The 19,274-nt window shown below is 37.5% G+C and overlaps 1 protein-coding gene across 10 annotated transcripts in view; it reads left to right on the plus strand.

Annotated features, from left to right (window-relative positions):
* PPP2R2C (protein phosphatase 2 regulatory subunit Bgamma) overlaps positions 1-19,274 on the plus strand; it is a 191,818-nt gene that overhangs the window by 154,866 nt on the left and 17,678 nt on the right. For all 10 annotated transcript variants that reach the window (XM_027642806.1, XM_027642807.1, XM_027642810.1 and 7 more), the window contains one exon: positions 6,559-6,723. In XM_027642806.1, coding sequence (XP_027498607.1) covers positions 6,559-6,723 — 165 coding nt within the window. The remainder of the gene's footprint in view (positions 1-6,558; positions 6,724-19,274) is intronic.

The raw sequence follows: 19,274 nt of genomic DNA on the forward strand, positions 1-19,274 counted from the left end.
CATTAACACTGATACTAGCGCTCCTTTGCTTTAAACTTAATGAATGGAAAATGTTTTTAATACTACTTTTAATTTCTTGTCAAGTATCTCCAATTCCAAATGAAACTTTAGATGCGAAGTCCAGGAGTTGCAGTTTTGGTTCAGAAGTTTGATATTTAGATTCTGTTCCTGGCTTCCTGTTCAGCCTTGGTCTTGAGGGACTGTGGTTTCTTTCAGCTTCCAGTTAAACCAGTAACCTATTCCTACCTGAAAAGCTGGAAAGTTTATTGCTTCTGCAGCCTGTTAACTATGACTGTGTCTTTTCTTCTTCCACTAACAGCTCTTTTTCATCCAACTTAGGCTGTAGTCCTTGACGTAAGAAACCTCAGAAGTCCACAGAACTGTGTTAACATTACTTATTCTCTTCTTTGTATGCACTCCATATGTATTCTTTCTGTCATGGGCAATCCCTTTACTTTTTGTTTGCACAGCACCTAACCTAATTGTCTATGGTTTGGCCTTCCACATAGAGCTAACAGGCCCCATAATAGGTTTTACTTTTTCAGTGTCTTATAATCCTGATACGAGGAAAAATACAGAAGCCTTTGTATTGTTATAATAGCACTGTTTAAATGCCTTTGATGAAGACACTTTGTTACCAATCAAAATCAAGCCATTTAAATTGGTATGTTCAGCAAATCACTACCAGCAATGAGACTGTTGCCAATTCTCAACTCCAGTATGATGTCTGAAGAATCAAAATTCTTCCACTGCTCAGTAGAGTCATTGTCATAATGACCATGGAATTAAAAATGGATTTGGGCTGACATTGTCCTGCTAAGTAATTTTCAGGTATGGATCAATACCTTGTATTAACAGATACTAGGTTCAGCTGGAAGGAGCACACACTTATGCAGCAGTTTCTGCTTTTGTGGCTCACAAGAGTCAAGTGGTACAGAAAATGTAATTGCAACTCTCTGAGCTTATAATAAAACCCATACAGTACATGCTTTTAGTGAAGCAGTGGGCAAATGCTGCTTTGACATGGAAGGCATTGACACTGTGGTTACTGGGAGTACTTAGAATATAAATACTGGGTCATCTCTTTGCCTAAGGTAAAACACTGGAATTTAAAGAAAAGGCCAAATCCATTAACCTATTGACAATTCATTCCAGAAACCCTTGACTCTTGGACAACAGGTCTGAAATAGAGATTCAGAAGCTGGAGCCTGTCCAATGCTTTCCTTACTGTCAAGATATGCCTATTGTAGAACTGTCATTCAGCAGTGAAAACATACAATGTATGAGAAGAAGAAATGAGAAGAAACAAATAAGTTGATGGTTATTTAAAGGTTAGGACTTGCTTCTTTCATTGATAATAAGATCGATGTAATCACATTATGATGTTGTCAGGCATACTGAGGCCTAATTCTGTCCCTGGTCCCCCTGATGTACACAACCTGGAAGAAAACTGGAGCCATTTGGAATTAATTTTCTCAGCTAGCACACAGCATAGGAATGATATAACCATCATGTAGGAAGTGTAAAGCTGGTAGAGCTTGATTTGTAAGCGTCACGGTTCCCTCCTTGTAATGAAAATAGTTTGTGCTAAATGACTAACAGAGGAAACCACTCAGAGAAATGCTTATATTAACAGTGTAGAGCCTTAGCAGGGCCACAGTAATCAATTATTCTAAACTGAAGCTCTGGCAGCTTTTATGAATTGCTATTGATTTCAGCTACTAGTCAGTGAGTCTTTCTAGGACTAGGCTGAAATGTAGGTGTGAGATACAGACAAAATAAGGAGCCTGAACAAACCTCAGTAGAAAACACAGGGAACAACCAGGTTCAGTAAGATATGTTATGCTGAAGGTTATTTTTTGAAAATACCTAAAAATTGCAAAAATTTAAGTCCCACGCAGGGATAAAAATGAAGTGTCATATCAACATATATTGAAAAAAGAAAGATGAGAATTTTGGTTATCTTGTGAAGTTACTATGGAAAATTTTGTCTGGCTTTCTAAAGAAAGCTTTTCTCCTCCTCCATTGCAGTTGAATAAAAGAGGGAGGGGGCAAGTAATATTTTTTCTGTAGCCTTCTTCTGACCATAAAAATTATTTCCTTCTTGCAGTTAACCCACAAGTCATATAAAAATTATTCCGAAACAATGATAGAAGATTCACTCCTTTATATGCCATAGCTTGTGAGTTGCAAATTTGTTCTCTACAAAATTTGGTTTCTTGTAGAATTCCTTGATGGTTTCAGAAGGACGAAGCAGCTATTTCTTTATGCATACTGTTCACTTCAAAGGGAATTTAATCTATTTTCAGGAGACTGCTATGTTTCCATTATCATACAAGGAAACTTATTCTGGGACGTTTTTCGCTCAGCAGGAATCCTATGTATTTTCCACATTCTCATTATACATGTTTTGACCTGAGCATAAAGCAGGCATGCTCATTTAAATTCTAGCTGATCAAGAGGAAAAGTCTGATTAATGTGAGTTTTGGATCACGGTGAGGGTCAAGTTGGCAACCTGCAATAAAAGGAACTTTCTGGAGTGACTTCTCCCAGAGGGGTATATTTGTGTTAGATCGGTGGCCCAGAGGCAGTGGAACAAATTTTCTTCCTCCTGTTAGCCTTATTTTGCTATCAGCTGCACGACAGCAGCACAAAATACTGGATTAGAACTAAACATACCATATAACTGAATCGTGCACTCAGATCACATCGCTCACAGTGCATATCACTGTGGGTCATTAATCGTACCCTTCCTCACGCTCTTTCGTCCTTCCTCTGACACTGTTTTTCTTCCCCCTCTCCCCTCTCTGAGATCTTTCCCTAAAGCCTCCTTGCAGTCAGGCCTTGTCCTGCCTCCTTTCTCTCCTATGTTATACCTCTGTTCTTGAATAGTTTGGGGAAAGCAACATAGACACTCAGCCAAGTTAAGGTTACATTGCCTTAGAGTGGCTTTGTTGCCTTTCCCAGAATTAACTTCCTGGTCTTTTAGTTTTACTAACCCATCTGTAAGACCATCATCTCTCACCATTGTGGTCACCAAGTATACTAGACCTTTCATTTCCATTTTACTGTGAACAGCAAGTCTTCTATTTAGATTTCCTATAGAAAATCTTCATAGCTTTATCCTGTTTCACAGAGCCAAGCAATGGAGGAGAGACCTGGTATGTCAGACAGCAAATACTGAGGGGGGACAGACTTGTTCTGCTTTTTGTGAGCAAGAAGATATTTTCTGTTCTCTGTTTTAATGTTAATGAATTAAAAAACTTCCAGTGCTTTCCAGCCCATCGCTGGCAAGATGTCAGTTCAGCCTTCCCTTAGTGCAAGCATCTATCAAGGGTTAAAATGCTTCATTCTTGACAAGCATGTGTGAGAGTCAAAGCAGAATAAAAATCTTTTTCGTTTTCTTAGGGGAAATTCCTACCCTGTTCAGGCACAGGAACACCAAGTTTTACAGGACAACAGAATTATATCCTAGTACACTGCCAGTGGTGAACTGAACCCTCTGTTCTTTCTGTCTTAGAAAGCTTTGGTCTTAGGAGTTTTGTCCATACTCTGAAAATTAACCAGATTTACAACAGCAGTCAGATGTGACTGGTATTTCGGAGGTGAGTGAACTGAGAGAGAGGGACCGTGCCCCACTCAAGACATCCTTCCACGAGATACAATTGCAAAGGAAGACAATAGTGTAGGAGACAACTCTACAGATTTATGCCGTTAGAATACTTTTCTCTGTAGCAATGGAATTTTAATTTAATCAGTTTCCACCAGATTCCCTCTGCTTTGAGCTTTTCAAGTTCACCAAAGGGCTTATTTCTGAAGCACACTGTCTGGTCCAATTTTTTTTTTTTAAATTTATTTTTTTTCCTGCCATGCAACATTGTGCTTAAAAGGAAGAAAAAGACACAAAGGGAAGATAGAAAAGTAGAAATGAGAAGTGTCTCATGGGACATGCTTGCCCTTACCATGTCGTGTTAGTTTAAATACAGTTTCCACACATCACATGTCAAGCTGTACTTGATTGTTTTCAAATAGATGGCAAAAATCATGAGAGGAGGAAAATGTTCCTTTGTGTGACATATTATTCTTTTGATATATTGGGTTCTGTAGCTGTCAAAACAAAGGCTGTTTTTCCATCTATTATTACAAATGCATTTGGGGTAAATCTCCTCTGCAACTCTCCATTCCCTTGATTGTTTACTTCAGTAGAGTGTTATTGTTTTAATTTTTCTAAATCTAACGAAATGATGAATTTTCAGTGGTGCATTTTTGCTGTGATCCTCAGTAGTCAATGAGGTTCTTTCTCAGTGGAGATTTAGATCACATCTGGAAATGCAGTCTGTTTCAAGTATTTTCTGCTTTTCTGGCAGGAGAATGGAATATTTAATTTCATTATTCAACATAGGTTTATTCATTGTACGCAATGAAGGGAGATTCATCAATAGTGTCTTCAACATACAGAAAAATGATACTTGCCATGACTGTTTCACATACTCTATTTATATTTTATATCTTTTTCATCACTCAGCAGTTATTCATCTCTCTACTGAGAGGTGAAATTCTTTTATTGAGTTACTGTAATTTCTCTGAACCCCAGAAAGCAATTCAGTCTCTGAAAGCAATTGCTTTTACTTAAAGATATTTCTTGAGACAGATTCACCAAATACAAATAACTGAATAAACGTTATTTTTTTCTGTTGATTTTCAAGAATGTTTAGTGATGCTTTATAAAGGAGGTAAATCAATGTTTTTCTATCTTAACATTTATTGCACTAATATTTATCATGATGGATTCTTGGAGATGAATGCAAGCATGATAGTACAAGTAAGTAGGAACGCAGTTAAAATGCAACATTAATTCATTCCCAGTTGTTATTAAATGTCATAAGATATTAATAGTTTTGCTGATATTTTCCTTGGTGTAAAAAAAAAAAAGGCACAACAGTGTGATGCAAAGTCATCAAGATATTTATCTCTGAATATTTTATATTATTTCAGTATAGTGTCTTGGACCTGCATTTTTGGGAAAGATCAAAGTATAGAGTGTAAAGGTGGTGATAGACTGTGCCCCATTCCCACAGAAATCAATCAAAGGTCTTCCATTTCAGAAGTGGGCACAGTGGGAACAGAAACAGGCTTAATACCACAATATATGATTTCTCTTGCCATCAATAAAACAGATTTTCTCATTTATCTTATCCTCTGAGATGCTTAAATTTTGAATGTCAGCTGATTCAAATTTTATGTTCGGGGAATCCAAGCACTGAGATGATTTGTGTTTAGGGCCCTGAACTGGGATTCAGTAGACCTGGGTTTGTTCTGTCATGCATTTCCCGTGTGATCTTATGCAAATCCTGTATTGCTTCTCTCACAGCCTCATCAGTAAAATAGGGTAATGTTACTCTTCTTCTTGTTCGAAGGATTTGTTAACATTTGGATGGCTTATCTACAGCAGATTGCTGAGGACCATGTGAAAATGTACAATCTTATTTAAATGTAGTACTTTACATATATATCCTTCTTTCATTTTGTGCTTCTCTATCTATTGCTCTCTTACATCCCCCTCATGGGACTCTTTCATTCTTTTCTTTATAAGCAGTCTTCCACAGGCTGGCCTTCTCCTCCAAATACGTGCTAATCAGGTCCTGCTTTTTAAGCTCACCAAGGCAGGTAATATATACCTGCCACAGAGACACAAGTGTTGGAGAGGCACCATGTGAGCCGTACTTCATGTGGATGTTCTTTGGTGATCTAACTGACAGGTTGGTTCTTGAGAAACTTGATCTTTGATGTATTTTTGGTCCCAGTAATGTTCACTTAAATGATTCAAATGTACTATTCTCAGTCACAGAAATTCGTATTGATTTCAGTAATGAGCATCATTTACATAAAAACCTAAGAATGCCATTTCATATACTTCTTTTGTAAGTATTCAAATGGCAAACCTAATACTGTGCAGAGTTTGTTTTTGAACAAATTGTATTAATATGTATTCACCCAAAACCATTTCCATAAATGCTTCTGTGTTTTCCACGAGCCTTCGCAAAAAAAAGTACCTTTCTTGAGGCTTTTAACTTAAACTACATGTATTTTTTTAGCTTAAGTTGCTTGATCATAAAAGCTAGTGAGCCTTCCCTGGAATGAACAGACCTGAGCTGTGCATTGTTCCCTGTCAGTCAGTGTTATCTGGGATAGAGCAGTGATTTCAATAGCAAATGCAGGAGATACAGCTACATGCTCTGTTAGTGTCAATGAAGGTGAGAATTCTGTATCCTTGGAATACTGTTTCTTTGATGTCCTTGCACAGCATGGACAAATGTTGACCTGCTAATGGCATCTGCTGTAAAACCATGCAGACTTTGAGTTTGATGTTGGTCTTTGAGTTTGGTGTAAGTGGGGCAGGTACGGAAATTTAAAAATGCACCACTGCCAAACAAATGAGTATATTTTTACCTAAAAGTGTTTCATGTGTGCACATTTACGTGCTTCCTTCGAGGAGGCATTAAGAGTTGTGGTTTACGTGCAGACAAATGCATTTTCCTTGATGAAACTTCCATTCAGACATTGTGGATATAAAACCAGCCAATATGGAGGACCTGACGGAAGTGATCACAGCCTCTGAGTTCCATCCCCACCACTGCAATCTCTTTGTCTACAGCAGCAGCAAAGGATCCCTGAGACTCTGCGACATGAGGGCATCGGCTCTCTGCGACAAACATTCCAAGCGTAAGTCCTTGCTTCATTGAGCCCCAGATGTCATTAAAGTCTTATTATTCAGGGACAGCATGTAGATATGCGCAAACCCCGGTGTATTAGTTTCTCCTTTGCAGGCACATTGGAAAACAGCGAAAGGAAAAAAAATTTTTTTTATCTGTACAAGTATTAGCTGTGAACTTGATAAGAGTCATATCTTTGACTGGTTGTCTTTACAGTTCTTATTGCAGGGATCAGTGAAGAACCCAGAACTCTCTAGCAAAAGAGAGAGGATTCCTAACAAATCAAAGAGGGTGGGGGCAGTATTTAAGATGGTGAGCATAGTGTTTTGAATACACAACTACTGTTCTGAGTATTGCAGCAAGTAAATTTTGATTGTCAAACTGCCTTCAAAATTTTGAATCCATTTTCATGGATTAAGAAATATTAGTGTCCTACCTAAAAATGTCGTCCTGCATTCCCTAATATGTATTTTTTCAATAACGTGCCTGAACAGATTCAGAGGAAATGCAGTAAGTAATATTGAAGAGGAAAAAAAAGAGAAGAAAAAGTTACTGTTTTGGTATAGAAGGTGTCATCTGTCCTAAGTGATTTTATATAGTCTATGAAACTTTGATATGAACCACCAATTCATGACAGTTCATATCTGAAACCTACATAAGAATAAGGAAGCAAAGTGTTAAATTTTTTTCTCAAAGTAAAGGTTGAAGGAAAATGCATGTTCATAATGTCTTACTATCAGCTCTTTATGTTCTAGGGAAGACAGATTATGGTTCATCAGTAGTCTGGAAGCCTGGGCACTTCTCTTTGTGCAAATGATAAATGCTGAGACAAAGGCATCATATTGTGTGGCTGGTTCCTTTGAGGAGCTGAGAACCTAAGGAGTCAACTGTGGTGGCTCTGCTTTAGTCGCCTTCAGGACTGGGGCTTCTACTTGAAACATTGGAAGGAAATTCAGGAGAAATTCTCTTGGTGCAAGAGCGTATAAGAGGTTTAATGTCACTCAGTACCTACTTGAACCTTTTTGAGGTAGGCAGATCTTAGTAGGGGCAGAAAGGGAGGAAAAAGCATTTGAATATTTAGATGAGACAGAAGTGGGGCACAGATTTAGCACACAAGCTATTTTTTAAACTGAAGTAAATGTAGTAAAGAGCCTATGACTGGGCCTTTTGACTGTAGGAAAAGTGTGCATGCTCAGAACCTCTTAGGATGTGGTCTCCAATTATAGAAAATAACCTTCAAGGACAATTTCCTAAGCAGAGAAGTGTTCTACCTTTGTTAGCTGTATCTCGTTGTACTTGTAGGGGGAATTCAATACCATGAAGTGAAATATAAGCGTGACACAGTGACACAATGCTGTGGGTTATCCTGTCCCACTTAATTGTTTTGTTCTGTAGTACTTTCATTTCTTCCTGTTAATAAGGCCTCCATGCCCCTGTAACTCATTCCCAAATGCCAATCACAACTTATTAAAGCCACAATACAGTAACCCTGGATGAAAGAAGGCGTTTTATGCCAGAAGAGAGCGCAAGGTCTAATGGTCATTGATTAAACCCCATTTTCCAGATCTATGAGTTAGAAAATAGCCATTTAATGTAGCATTGCTGCACTGAACTCAAGTCAAGCTCATTGAGAAGCTGAGCGTGTACAGCACAAAATTGATAAGCAATGGTAGAACTTCCAAAGTGTTAAAAGAGTAGGCCCATGTCCTGCTGATTGGAGTTTTGAGTATAGCTCTCAGAGGCAAGCAAAGCTAATTTTATAAAGCCCACAGTAGCCCAGAAGGATATACCATAAAACCCAATCAGTCTGCAAAATCAAGTTATTTACATGATTGTCTCTCTAGTACCTTCACTGTGTGTCTGATTCTTCTTTACAGTAGCTAAATTTACATATGGTCCATATGCATGATGAGCACCCTCCTCTCCAAGCTCGGCTTGTCTTTCAGTCTTTCCCCATAACTGACTTCACTTCTAAACTAAAACACTACAACTGGAGTCACTGTAAATCCTTGTATTCTGCCATGTATCCTTACTTCCTCAGCTGTGTTTGGTATTACTGTGTGTTGCGTTTCAGATACTGTTCTGAGAACATAATAGATGTACGTATTTTTAGGGATAAAAGATCCAGTGTAAAACTTAGAAAAATACCTGGATGATGAGCATATGTTGTGAACTTCTAGGTTTTATTCGGATTTCTATAGCTGTGATAAAGTCTGCTGCAGCCCTCGAGGTAAGGGCCCTTCCATTTGTACAAGCTTACAGAGTGCCATGAATAATTACTGTGCCATACTGTAAAAATAAATTATGTACTAATATCTGTGGTGTAAGTGAACTGACATGGGATGTTAATAAATTACAGTGTCTTGAAGATTTCTGGTTTGCTGAACTCAGTGGCAAAATCTCTCTTTTCAGCATTAGTGACAGGAGCCCTGCAAGGTTTCCCTTATAAATCCTCATGGCTCTGACCTGGATGAGACGAGTATGTACTCATCCTTGATGCCTATGCTGAGATTTATTAGCAAGCAACCAATTTGTGTGGTGAGATGTAGTGGGGATCTCTGTCCCTTAGAAAAATTATCTCAGAGCACCAAATTATTCATAAAGCATTGAAAGAATATCAGGTCAGTAGTTGAATTTTAAATGGCCATTGAGATACTGATAAGGTGTGATAAAATGTGTTGTGTTTTTAATAGACTACCATAAACTGCTTCTTATAACAGCTCTATAATAGATCATGCAATGCTGAGCAAGTATCAGAAAAAAGTCTTGTGTGGCCATAGCAAATGTATATTGGAGAAAGCCCAGCCTGTAACCACAGGGCAGGTACACACATAGTACTGTTCTGTGTTATTATCACACTTGGCAAGTAGTGGGAGAGGATGCCATCAAAAATGTTCAGGAGAGCAGGTGCCAAGAGGGATGCATGTCCCTGCTTATTTAGAATGTTAGAGGGGTGGGAATAAGGAAGCAGTCTACAGCATTAGAGGTAAAGATTTAAAACAGATATAAAAGTCAGACTCAAGCAGCAAGAAATAGGGATTAATTTAAATAATATGGAACATCTCACCTAAATATTGTACTTGCCCAAAAACCCAAAGATTGCCTTTAGGACATTATTCAGGCAACACTCATGGTAATGCAGTGTAGAAAAAAGGCAGTATAGGGAAATCTGTGGCAGCAGCAAAAGTATCATTTTTAGAGCAGTCAGCTGGGAACATCGAAAATAAAAGAATTACCCACCACAAATTCCATAAATTCTCATGCAAGGGATTCAGATGACACAGAAGACAAGCATAAGGATCCTGTTGCATTACAGCAATATAATACGCAATTGTTCAATTAAGAAATAGTTGCTAATTTGGTTTTGAGTTTTTCTTGCTAATATTATGTTCAGATGCCCTTATAAATGTGTTCGGAGTTAATATCATTCTTCCAAACAGCTTGTAGGCTAGATGGGTACATATGGCTGTTTCAACAAATCATATAATAAAGCAGTCAGCTAAAGAAAACTGTGCTTGAGCATGTGAAGTCAGAAAAACAATGAAAAACTTTTTCAGTAGTTCATCAGAATTACTAAAACATTATTAAGTGGTAAATATGAAGTGTATAGTTATGCAATATGGAAATTTAAGTCACTCAGGAGTATAACTCCTGTTGATATTTCATGTAATAGCCTTAATATCTTAAAGTCATTGCATACTTCAGAAGTAGTAATCTATTTAAATGCCATATGTTGCTTTAAGGGTTTTTTATTATTCATTTCTTAATATGTATTTGTAGACTAAAACCCTGTTTCTAATTATCCATTACCCATGTGCAAAATTTACAACAACATACTTCAAGGAAAGAGGAGCTGCAGTTTCAAGTTGATTGCTCTGTGTACTGTGGTGATCTTTAAAATGCATATTTTGGGGTTATACAGCATTAGCCTCTGTCACCATTCATGCTTTTTGTCCTCCAGACAGACTTCACAAGCTCCTGAAATTGGGGTCTGTAAGAGAAGCCATTTAGACCCTCCCTCCCTTTGACCAAAGAAGTGTTTATAGGTGACAATCCTAACAGCTGTCTTCTCTGGCCTCTCCCTGAAAGGAGCAAAGCATCCCACCTGGTGCATCCCAATTCCATGGGATCCAGTATCTTGAAAGTATAAAATGGTCTTGGGAGCAATGCAGAGTGAATTTTGGGTTTGGTTTGTCACTCAGATATGCCACCCAAAGATAATGGTGGTGATTTTTTCATTCAGAGTCCTCTTCCACATTTTTGTTTGAAATCCAGGCATGAAAGAAATGCCAGCCCTTCCCTAAGGATAAATGCCACTGTCCTGTCAGTCTGGCATGTAACTCAGTTGGGTTAGCTGCTAGGCTTTTTTGAGATTACCTTTAATTTTAAGGAATTCAGAACTGTGGAAGCAGCCAAGACAAATCAAGGATAATCTACTTGAACGTGTTGAATTTTTAAATTTAAATTAATTATATTTACTGGTTGTTTGAAGCAGATTGGAATTTCAGGGACAAGACAACTTTCAGACCTCTGACTGAATATGGATTATCTTTCGTTTGCAATAGAGAACAACCAGATGCACAAAAAAGCCTGTGACAGACTATCCCTGCTGGATTTGCTAATTAATATTGACCTTTACAAATGAATGATGCTTATTGTCTGACTGAAAAAGGGACAACTTGTTTTTCTTCTCTGTGAGCTTTACATCTAAAATACTCTTTTTATTTCTGCATCTGGTCTCATGTCAACTTATCATCTGAGAGAGAGGGACAATCACCATTCTCCCTTTGTGCACTGAGAGGCCACTGTCCAAGTGATGTCCACTTCAGGCAGAATCAGCAAGGTTTCATGTGACAGGAGTGAAGTTTACCCGAGCTTCCAAAATGATTTGACCCTGTACTTTGATGAACTCTTGTTCTTCCTATCCTAATTCTGGATTTATTTTTAAAGGCATACATGTGCACTACAAAGGCATATATTCATTGCTGATTTTGTATCCCTAGTGAAAAAATGTGCCTGTATCCTGATAATTCTTTAATTATGAGTGTCACTAAAGATCTGTTACTACCGTTTCATGCACGGTAAACTAGATCCTAGAATAGATCCTTCCTTGTGCAGGAATCCATTGTGCCGTTAGCATGGACTCCAAACCTTCAATTCTACTCAGTTTGGATGAATGTATAATAAAGACATTTAAAACATGGCTAATGTAAATTCAAAAGTGTTTCTACAGAAATCCAGTTATGTCTATATAGTATTTCCTTCAGTTGTGCAAAGTATGTTAAATCAGAGGAAGAAAAAAAGCTGATTTATATACTTCTAGCTATCAAATAGAAGGAGGAAAGAGAAAAGCCTGAAGCAATGGTAAATGATTTATGATTGAAAAGGTGTTTCTTTAACCCCTCTCCCCCAGCTACACACAGATAAAGCAAATAACTGCTCCAAGATTGATTTAATTATTCAGTCTATTAAAATTCCTCTCTTGTTTGCTTAATTTTTTTAATAGCAACAAATACTGCTTTTCAATGTCTCATGAAAACGACGTTCAAGATTTTGTTTCACTGGGGGAGAAAAAACTCACCATTAATCTTACATATCAAGATCAGGAAGGCTTACGCATGAATTTGGCTGTAGAGGAGTAGTAGTTTTATGTCCCATTAATTCCACGGGATTGCTCACAATACGTGACATTAAATATGCACATAAGTCTTTGTGAGACCGGAGTTTAAAGAGCCTTGATCTCCTAGATTATGCTTATGGGTTTTTTCACTTCCTTGCCCTCTTTAGCACCATTTCTCTTTATTAACAAACTCACTGGCAAAGTTACATTAATCTAAGCATCTCTGTAGTGAAGCTCCCACCCACTGATCTTTAGCTATTGATCTGGCTTTGCCTTTCAGCACTAATGCACTGTCCCTTGTGGTTTGCGACAAACTGCAGCAACTCACTGCAGATGGTAAAACAGATTCTTAAATATTGATTTGAGGCTCCACTTTTAAAAGCCATGCTCTCTAGAGGTATTGATGAGAAGCCTAGTTTTAATATTGGGTCACTGGATAAAGGAATGCTTTGTGGTAGGTGGAATTTCAGTCTTGTGGTGAGGAGGTAGCTTCAGAAATTTGCTCTGAGTAAAAGAAGAAAAATGATGTGTAAGTGACTGGGGCACAGAGAGGTGCCCTACGAATTATATAAAAACAAACAGAAAATTGAAATGTAAAAAGGTTCTGCTTTTTCAACTTAAAACAGGATAAGCAACCACAGGCTACAGTAATATAAATTTTTAAATAAAGGTGTCTTGCAAAGTAATTGTGTTTTACATTGCTTATGAAAGTGCATTCAAAAATTCCCACATGTGTATAATCATATTAGTCAGTGTAGACCAAGAAGACAAGATTGTCATATTAGCAGATAATTCTGTTATTGAAAGAGAATTTCTGAAGGAGATGAATATATGAGTGGATTGACTTAATAGAAAACAATAAAACATTCGGAGATAGTGAAAGATAGAGTAAATAATACTGGTAAATCAAATTATTATCATGAATAACGAAGCTAAAAGGCATAAAGAGACCACGAATTTCAAAGGGAACTTGCAGTTGGGATTTATTCACTTAGAATGAACTCAGGAACTCTTTTGCATGAAATCCTAAAATAGATTTTAAACAGTGCATGTTAGTGACTATACCTGGTCCTTCTGGCCCAGTGTTCTGGCTCTGGTAGTGGGCAGTAGCAACATCAACAGAAAATACATGAACAGAACAAGTGTATATATAATCTTTAGCCTCTGCAATATGCAGCTGGAAACTTGAGCTTCACGGACTTTAGTGAGAATGAATTTACTGCGTTTAACAATACTGAAATGCATGTTCAGGTTTTGGTTTTTTTTAATTCTACAGTTACCTTTGAATCTGAGTATATTTTTTACCATTCACAATATCTTTCAGTAAAGTCTTTAGTAGCTTAATTAGGTGTGGTATGAAGAACCATCTGCTCTCTCCTTACCCTTTCCTGGTTTCATGTGGTGACCCCTACTTGTCGATTGGAAGAGACAGTGTACAAAGTGAACTGTCATTCCCTATTCATCCTTTCCATGCCGCTCTTTATTGCAAACCTCTCAGTCTTTCATAGGCTGAGAGACCCCAGTCATTCCCTGCAAGGAAAGAATTTTGTACTTCTGGTCTTTTTTATTGCCTGTTTTTGTGTCTTCTTGAGATCTCTGTCACATTAGAGATAAGTCCAGAACTACGCTTAGCTCAAGATGTAAGCATATCCTGACTTAATGGGCACCAAAGAAAGGCTTTCTGTGTTGAAGGATAGCAACAAGTGTCATATGCTTTAAAAAAAAGAATAAGATTAGTATTATATCCGTTCAAGTGAAATTTAGTTCAGTTTTTTTATACTAAATTTGATAAAATATATGTGATGGAACAAATCACAGCTGATCTGAGAATGGTACTAATTTGCCATCTAAAAATATTATAGTTAAATAATTTGTAAGACTTTTAGCTTAGGATCATGTTTTGTGTGAAACATTGAAGTAGAATAACCACGTATTCCAGAAAAAAAGAATGGTCAAAATTTTTTATTTATCAGCTATCAGGAAAGCATATTGGTTCTTGTTCCTTTTGCAAGTAACTGTGGCTAGTCAAGATGGGTCCACTTCCATTTCAAAGTACTGTTTTCCAGTACATTTTAATTGGGAATTGCAACCATTTCCATTCAGGATCTGGAATTAAATAGGCACTTAGTTTAAATCATAAGTTGGCCGGGGACTGCATCTCTTTCCTATGTTTATGAACCTTAAAGCCCACTGAAAGATTACCTGATCCACTATCAGTATTTCCAGGTCCAGTTGAAATACACCTGTTGTTTGTATACCTGTGTAATCTGTAATAAGTTCTTAATTCAGCCTAGCTGCAGACTGTTTGCTTGCTTATATAACAAAAATGAAAATTATTCTCCCCCTCTTGTTCCAGCATCTTTGTTGGCCCTGGCTTCTATGCTCCTCTCCCTCCTCGCTAACCCCACTGCCTCTTGTTCCACTGTTACCAAAACTATGTTCACCCATTTGTAGCTGTGACCCTTGAACAGGAACTGGATGATTTTGTATATTCATTAGCTATCTTTTGAGGAAGAGAGAGTAATTTCATGGTGCAGAATTGCCAAGGATTTAAATCTAAGTAACAACACTTAAATACTATAAAAACAGAAGTTCTGGGGACAGGATACAAAATATGAACACTGTCCTTTAGGAAAAAAAAATGCTTTAATAAGTTATTACTTGTTCATAAGTAGAAAGAAAATAGGAGGTTTTTTTCAGGTAGAGGGAATGCCTTTTTAAGGCTGTCTATAATTTTGTCCTATGACTGATGGTATTTCTCACCAAATCTGTGAAGCTGTTAAGCATTCATCTTCAAGTTTTCCCTTCCTTTGTTTTTTTCCCCTCAGATAATCACATGTGCAATATGTATAAACATAATTTATTTTTCCTTTTATTTTTAAATATATTCAGCTTTGTAATAGCAAAAAGTAGGTTTGATCTGTAGTTCTGCTTTTAGTCATCAGTAGCAGAAATTTCCAAGGTTCATATCTTTATGCCTTAAGGAGTACACAATATTATCATTGTCTTCTCCCTCACTAGTTCTTTGTTTCTCTTCGTTTTTACTGATAATTCATAGTAAATATAGTTATCTGCATGGCCAGATGCTCAGCCCATGATAAAAAAAATTTGCCAAAGCTTAGACCCTATGTTTCTGTCTTTTAAAATCAGTGAGAGTTTTGTGTATCTGCACACAGTTGGCATGTCCTTCATCCCATCAATGCATTATATACTTATAAATTCAGGTCAATAACAAGAAGCAGCTCTAAATAAACTTTCACTGCATTAGAAAGCTAGGTTTCCTAACTCCTGCCCCATTCATTTCAGATACTGTATTGCTTTCCCTTTAAATAGATAATTCTTCTTTGTGTTTTTATTAAAAACATTATTTGTATTTGTATTTTGGAACCATCTGTGTTGTGACAGTGCTGTGAGTGCTTGTGTTTTTATTTCATCCAGGCAAAAAGAGTGAAGGTAAGAGAAAAAGGAGAAGCAGAAGGAATATTCAAAATTCAGCCAATGCATTACCCAAGGTCATATACTGTAATGTAGAAAATTGTGCATACTCCATCTTGTGATGATTTTGGGAGGAATGCAGTATTTTATATGCTATATCAGATTGTGAGATTGCACCTACCATAAAAGACATTTTTAGCATTATTTTTAATATTTTTTAAAGTTCACATATGCCAGAATTTACACCGTGCAATGATTAAAGCTCTGCCCAGCTACTTGTTTAGAATTGAACTTGAAGATTACTTGGGGCTGGTTTTTTGTTTTCTTTATTGGATGTATCTTGTCCAAAGTGTATCACTTTTGAGTGTGTGGAATCAGGCCAATATTAATAGAATATTGCAGTGGCAGCACCTGTGACCCCCAGAGTGCAGCTCAATGAGAACCACAAGGGTATTAGTAGTGTGTGCACCACGCTTCTTTTAGCTACTGCCCAAGGCATCTCCATTCTTTTGGCCAGTGAAGCTGAGTGAGATGGACCTTCCCACCCAGTCTTGCTGTTCCTGGCCTTTTTTTTTTTTAACTTCAAATATCTGCATCTATTTCTGCATGATAAATGCACACATTAGAGATGCCTTTCCTATCCATTGATTCTAAGGAAAGTCTCCATGTGTACCTTAGATCAGAGAAATTCAAGGAACACACAAGGAAGCAGTGTTCTTTATGAGAGATAAGAGTTTGCTTCTTAGCAGATGGCAGTTTCTTTTGAGAAGGAAGCAACATATTTTTATGCTGCAGATTTTCTTCAGGATTCAGGAAAGCAGTGCTCTGGCAAGTATCCTTCAACCAACCCATCCTTCTCTACAAAATCTGGACTTCTGTGAAAAGCTACTGGGGTTTTCAACTTGTGAGCAGGAAGCCATGCAGAAAGGAAAATTTTTACTTCCATAGGCAGACTTCTCAGTTTACCCGTGTATCTGCTAGTAGGGTAAGGGGCAGGAACAGTGTCTTCCTTGGAGGTTCCTCTTTAGACATTGGCTGTACTCAGAAATATGTTCCACTTCTCTCTGTAATCCCATGCTGTTTCTCTGTTCTAGAGGCCTGTCATCAAGGTCACATGTAAGTCTGAGCAAGTGTCATGTGGAAAGCTCAGTGCATCGCACCATTTGTGGTTTCTGTGTTCATTAGACAGGTAGACAAGTAACTTTGTCTTTCACATAATTAGTACTGTGACCATTATCAAGAACAATATTAATGAAAGTTAAATACCCTTTTTTATGAAAAATATTAGTTATTTAAAATTAATGAAGAAATTGATCAAAGAGTATAATCGAATCTGTAGTTGTATCTCAGTAAAGTTCAGATTCCAAGTCCTGGTCTAGCAAGATTTATTTTGCTACAGAAAAATAAGCTAGATTTGAAGTCTTGTGTTTTGGGCACTGATTGCTCCCTGGCATAAGAGTGGCCTCCAAAAGATAAGTCTGAACTGTAATGAATGGAAAATATGTTTTCAGTCCAGGCTGTCAAAACCTGTTTTTGCAAACAGTGGGATAGATCCATGTTGTATTCCTATCAGCTTGGAGAGGCCAAGGTTGAATTTGAATTGCTTTCCTTAACTGAAGTCCAAGTCACATGGCTGTCACTGCTGTTCTGTCTCCAATTATTCAGTTCATATTAGCCAAACTGAATGAAGACTGTGCTGTTTTGCAGTGTGTGCATAACCTTATGCTGATGCTAAACCAGAAATAGCCAAGTCCCATGAGCACTATCTCTCACCTTCATTTCCTGAAGTTAATACCTTGTTCTTGTTGCTCAGGCAGATGTTGGTAGTTGCTAATCTTTCTCTTCTTTTACTAGGAGCTGCTCCTTAATTTCCTGTAGCAATTTTCCTGTGTTGGTTATGCTCACTTATAGGAACTATCTGCAAAGAATTACTGCTGCTAACATTTTTACTGCTATCTTTCTTTCTGTAGTGATATGAGGCTTTCATGCTTCTGTTAGTTTCCACAGTTAATTAATCTAAGTCTTTCTAATACTTAATATGGTAAAGATAGAAAAGCAATAAACAGGGCAGATAAAGGATTAAATAAATGGTTTAATCTCATTAATTAACAAAGTACAGAGTATCCAGGTACAAATATTACTCCTCTTCTAATCACTGGGAGTTGGATAAGCCACATAGAGCCAAGAAAATATATCTAAGCCATAAATGAAGGTGTAGTTCAGTTAGTTTGGGTTTTGTTTTTTTCTTTCCTGATTTTAATAGCAGCTTCACATCATAATTAGGAGGATGAAATTCCTGCCAGCCAAGTACATAGTTTGGACAGATTAAAGGGAAGAGGTATGAGAAATGATAATTGCTTTCTGCTCATCAGACTTCTGTTGAAAATCTGACAGGATAATTACAAAATACCTGCCTTTGCAGAATGTCTAGGCAAATTTTTAAAGAGCTATTTAAAGTTGTTCGTTTACAATCTGTCTGAAAAGAAAAGTTTTTTCCCCTCTTCTTGAGGTAGTTAATTACAGTTGAGATGTGTGGTGCATGTTTAAATATAGACTTTCTTCCCATGTGCATGCCTGGCTGCATTCCACTGCCCACCCCCAAAGAAAATTGCCCATAATTTTTTGCATTACCCCACATATTTCACCCACATACTCACCCTTAGCTTTCAGCAGAACATTATTTCCCCTGATGGAAACTAACCTCATTGCTTCCAACAGTCTGAATCATAGTCAGAGATAAATTAATTGAGAGAGGAATGTTCCAGTGGACTATACAAAAAACTTTATTCTGACTGACAGTAAAAAGGTGTTCTACTTTCAGGTGATTTTGTGTCTCATCACAGTTTTCAAAGAATATTTTAGGCATAGGTCCCAAAAACCTACTGATTTGGTTGAGAACTAAGACCCTGAAGGTCTGACTTTCTACTGAAGTTCCCCATATAAGATCATTTGAATCACAGGGCCACAGATACCTGCAGAAAGACAACAGAACTCTGGGAACCTGGTAGGCAGGGTTAGAGTCATCCAGTATCATTTTTATGTGCAGTTGAACAGGGATGACCAATCTCTTAGCTTACAAGAACTGGATTTTCATGTATGGAAGTACTATAAGCAGTGTTCCACAATCTCCTTCCTTGTTGCATCACACAGAACCACAAACAGTCAGGGAGTTTAGTGCTTTCCAGAACTGTCAGCAATTGCACATCAATTACATAGTTCCTGCATCCATGTGGTAAATCTCTGTCTATTTTCTGCTCACCTCCCAGGAAGAGGTAATTGCAATTTGCAATTGCTTTCTAAAATTCTCGTGTTTAGTCTCAGACGCCTTCAGATATGACCGATGAGTATCCTGCAGCCTGGCCAGCTGGTTCTGGCAACCGGAGCAGGCTTTGAGTAACCAACCTTACCAGGGATGCCAGGATTGTTGTGGGACCATGGGTACACCTCTTATGTGACAGGGATGCCTGAATTTTGGTAATATCAGGAAACAGAATGTGCGGATCCTG

Source organism: Corapipo altera, unplaced genomic scaffold (assembly GCF_003945725.1).
Source record: "Corapipo altera isolate COAL_440 unplaced genomic scaffold, ASM394572v1 22, whole genome shotgun sequence".
Taxonomy (NCBI): domain Eukaryota; kingdom Metazoa; phylum Chordata; class Aves; order Passeriformes; family Pipridae; genus Corapipo; species Corapipo altera.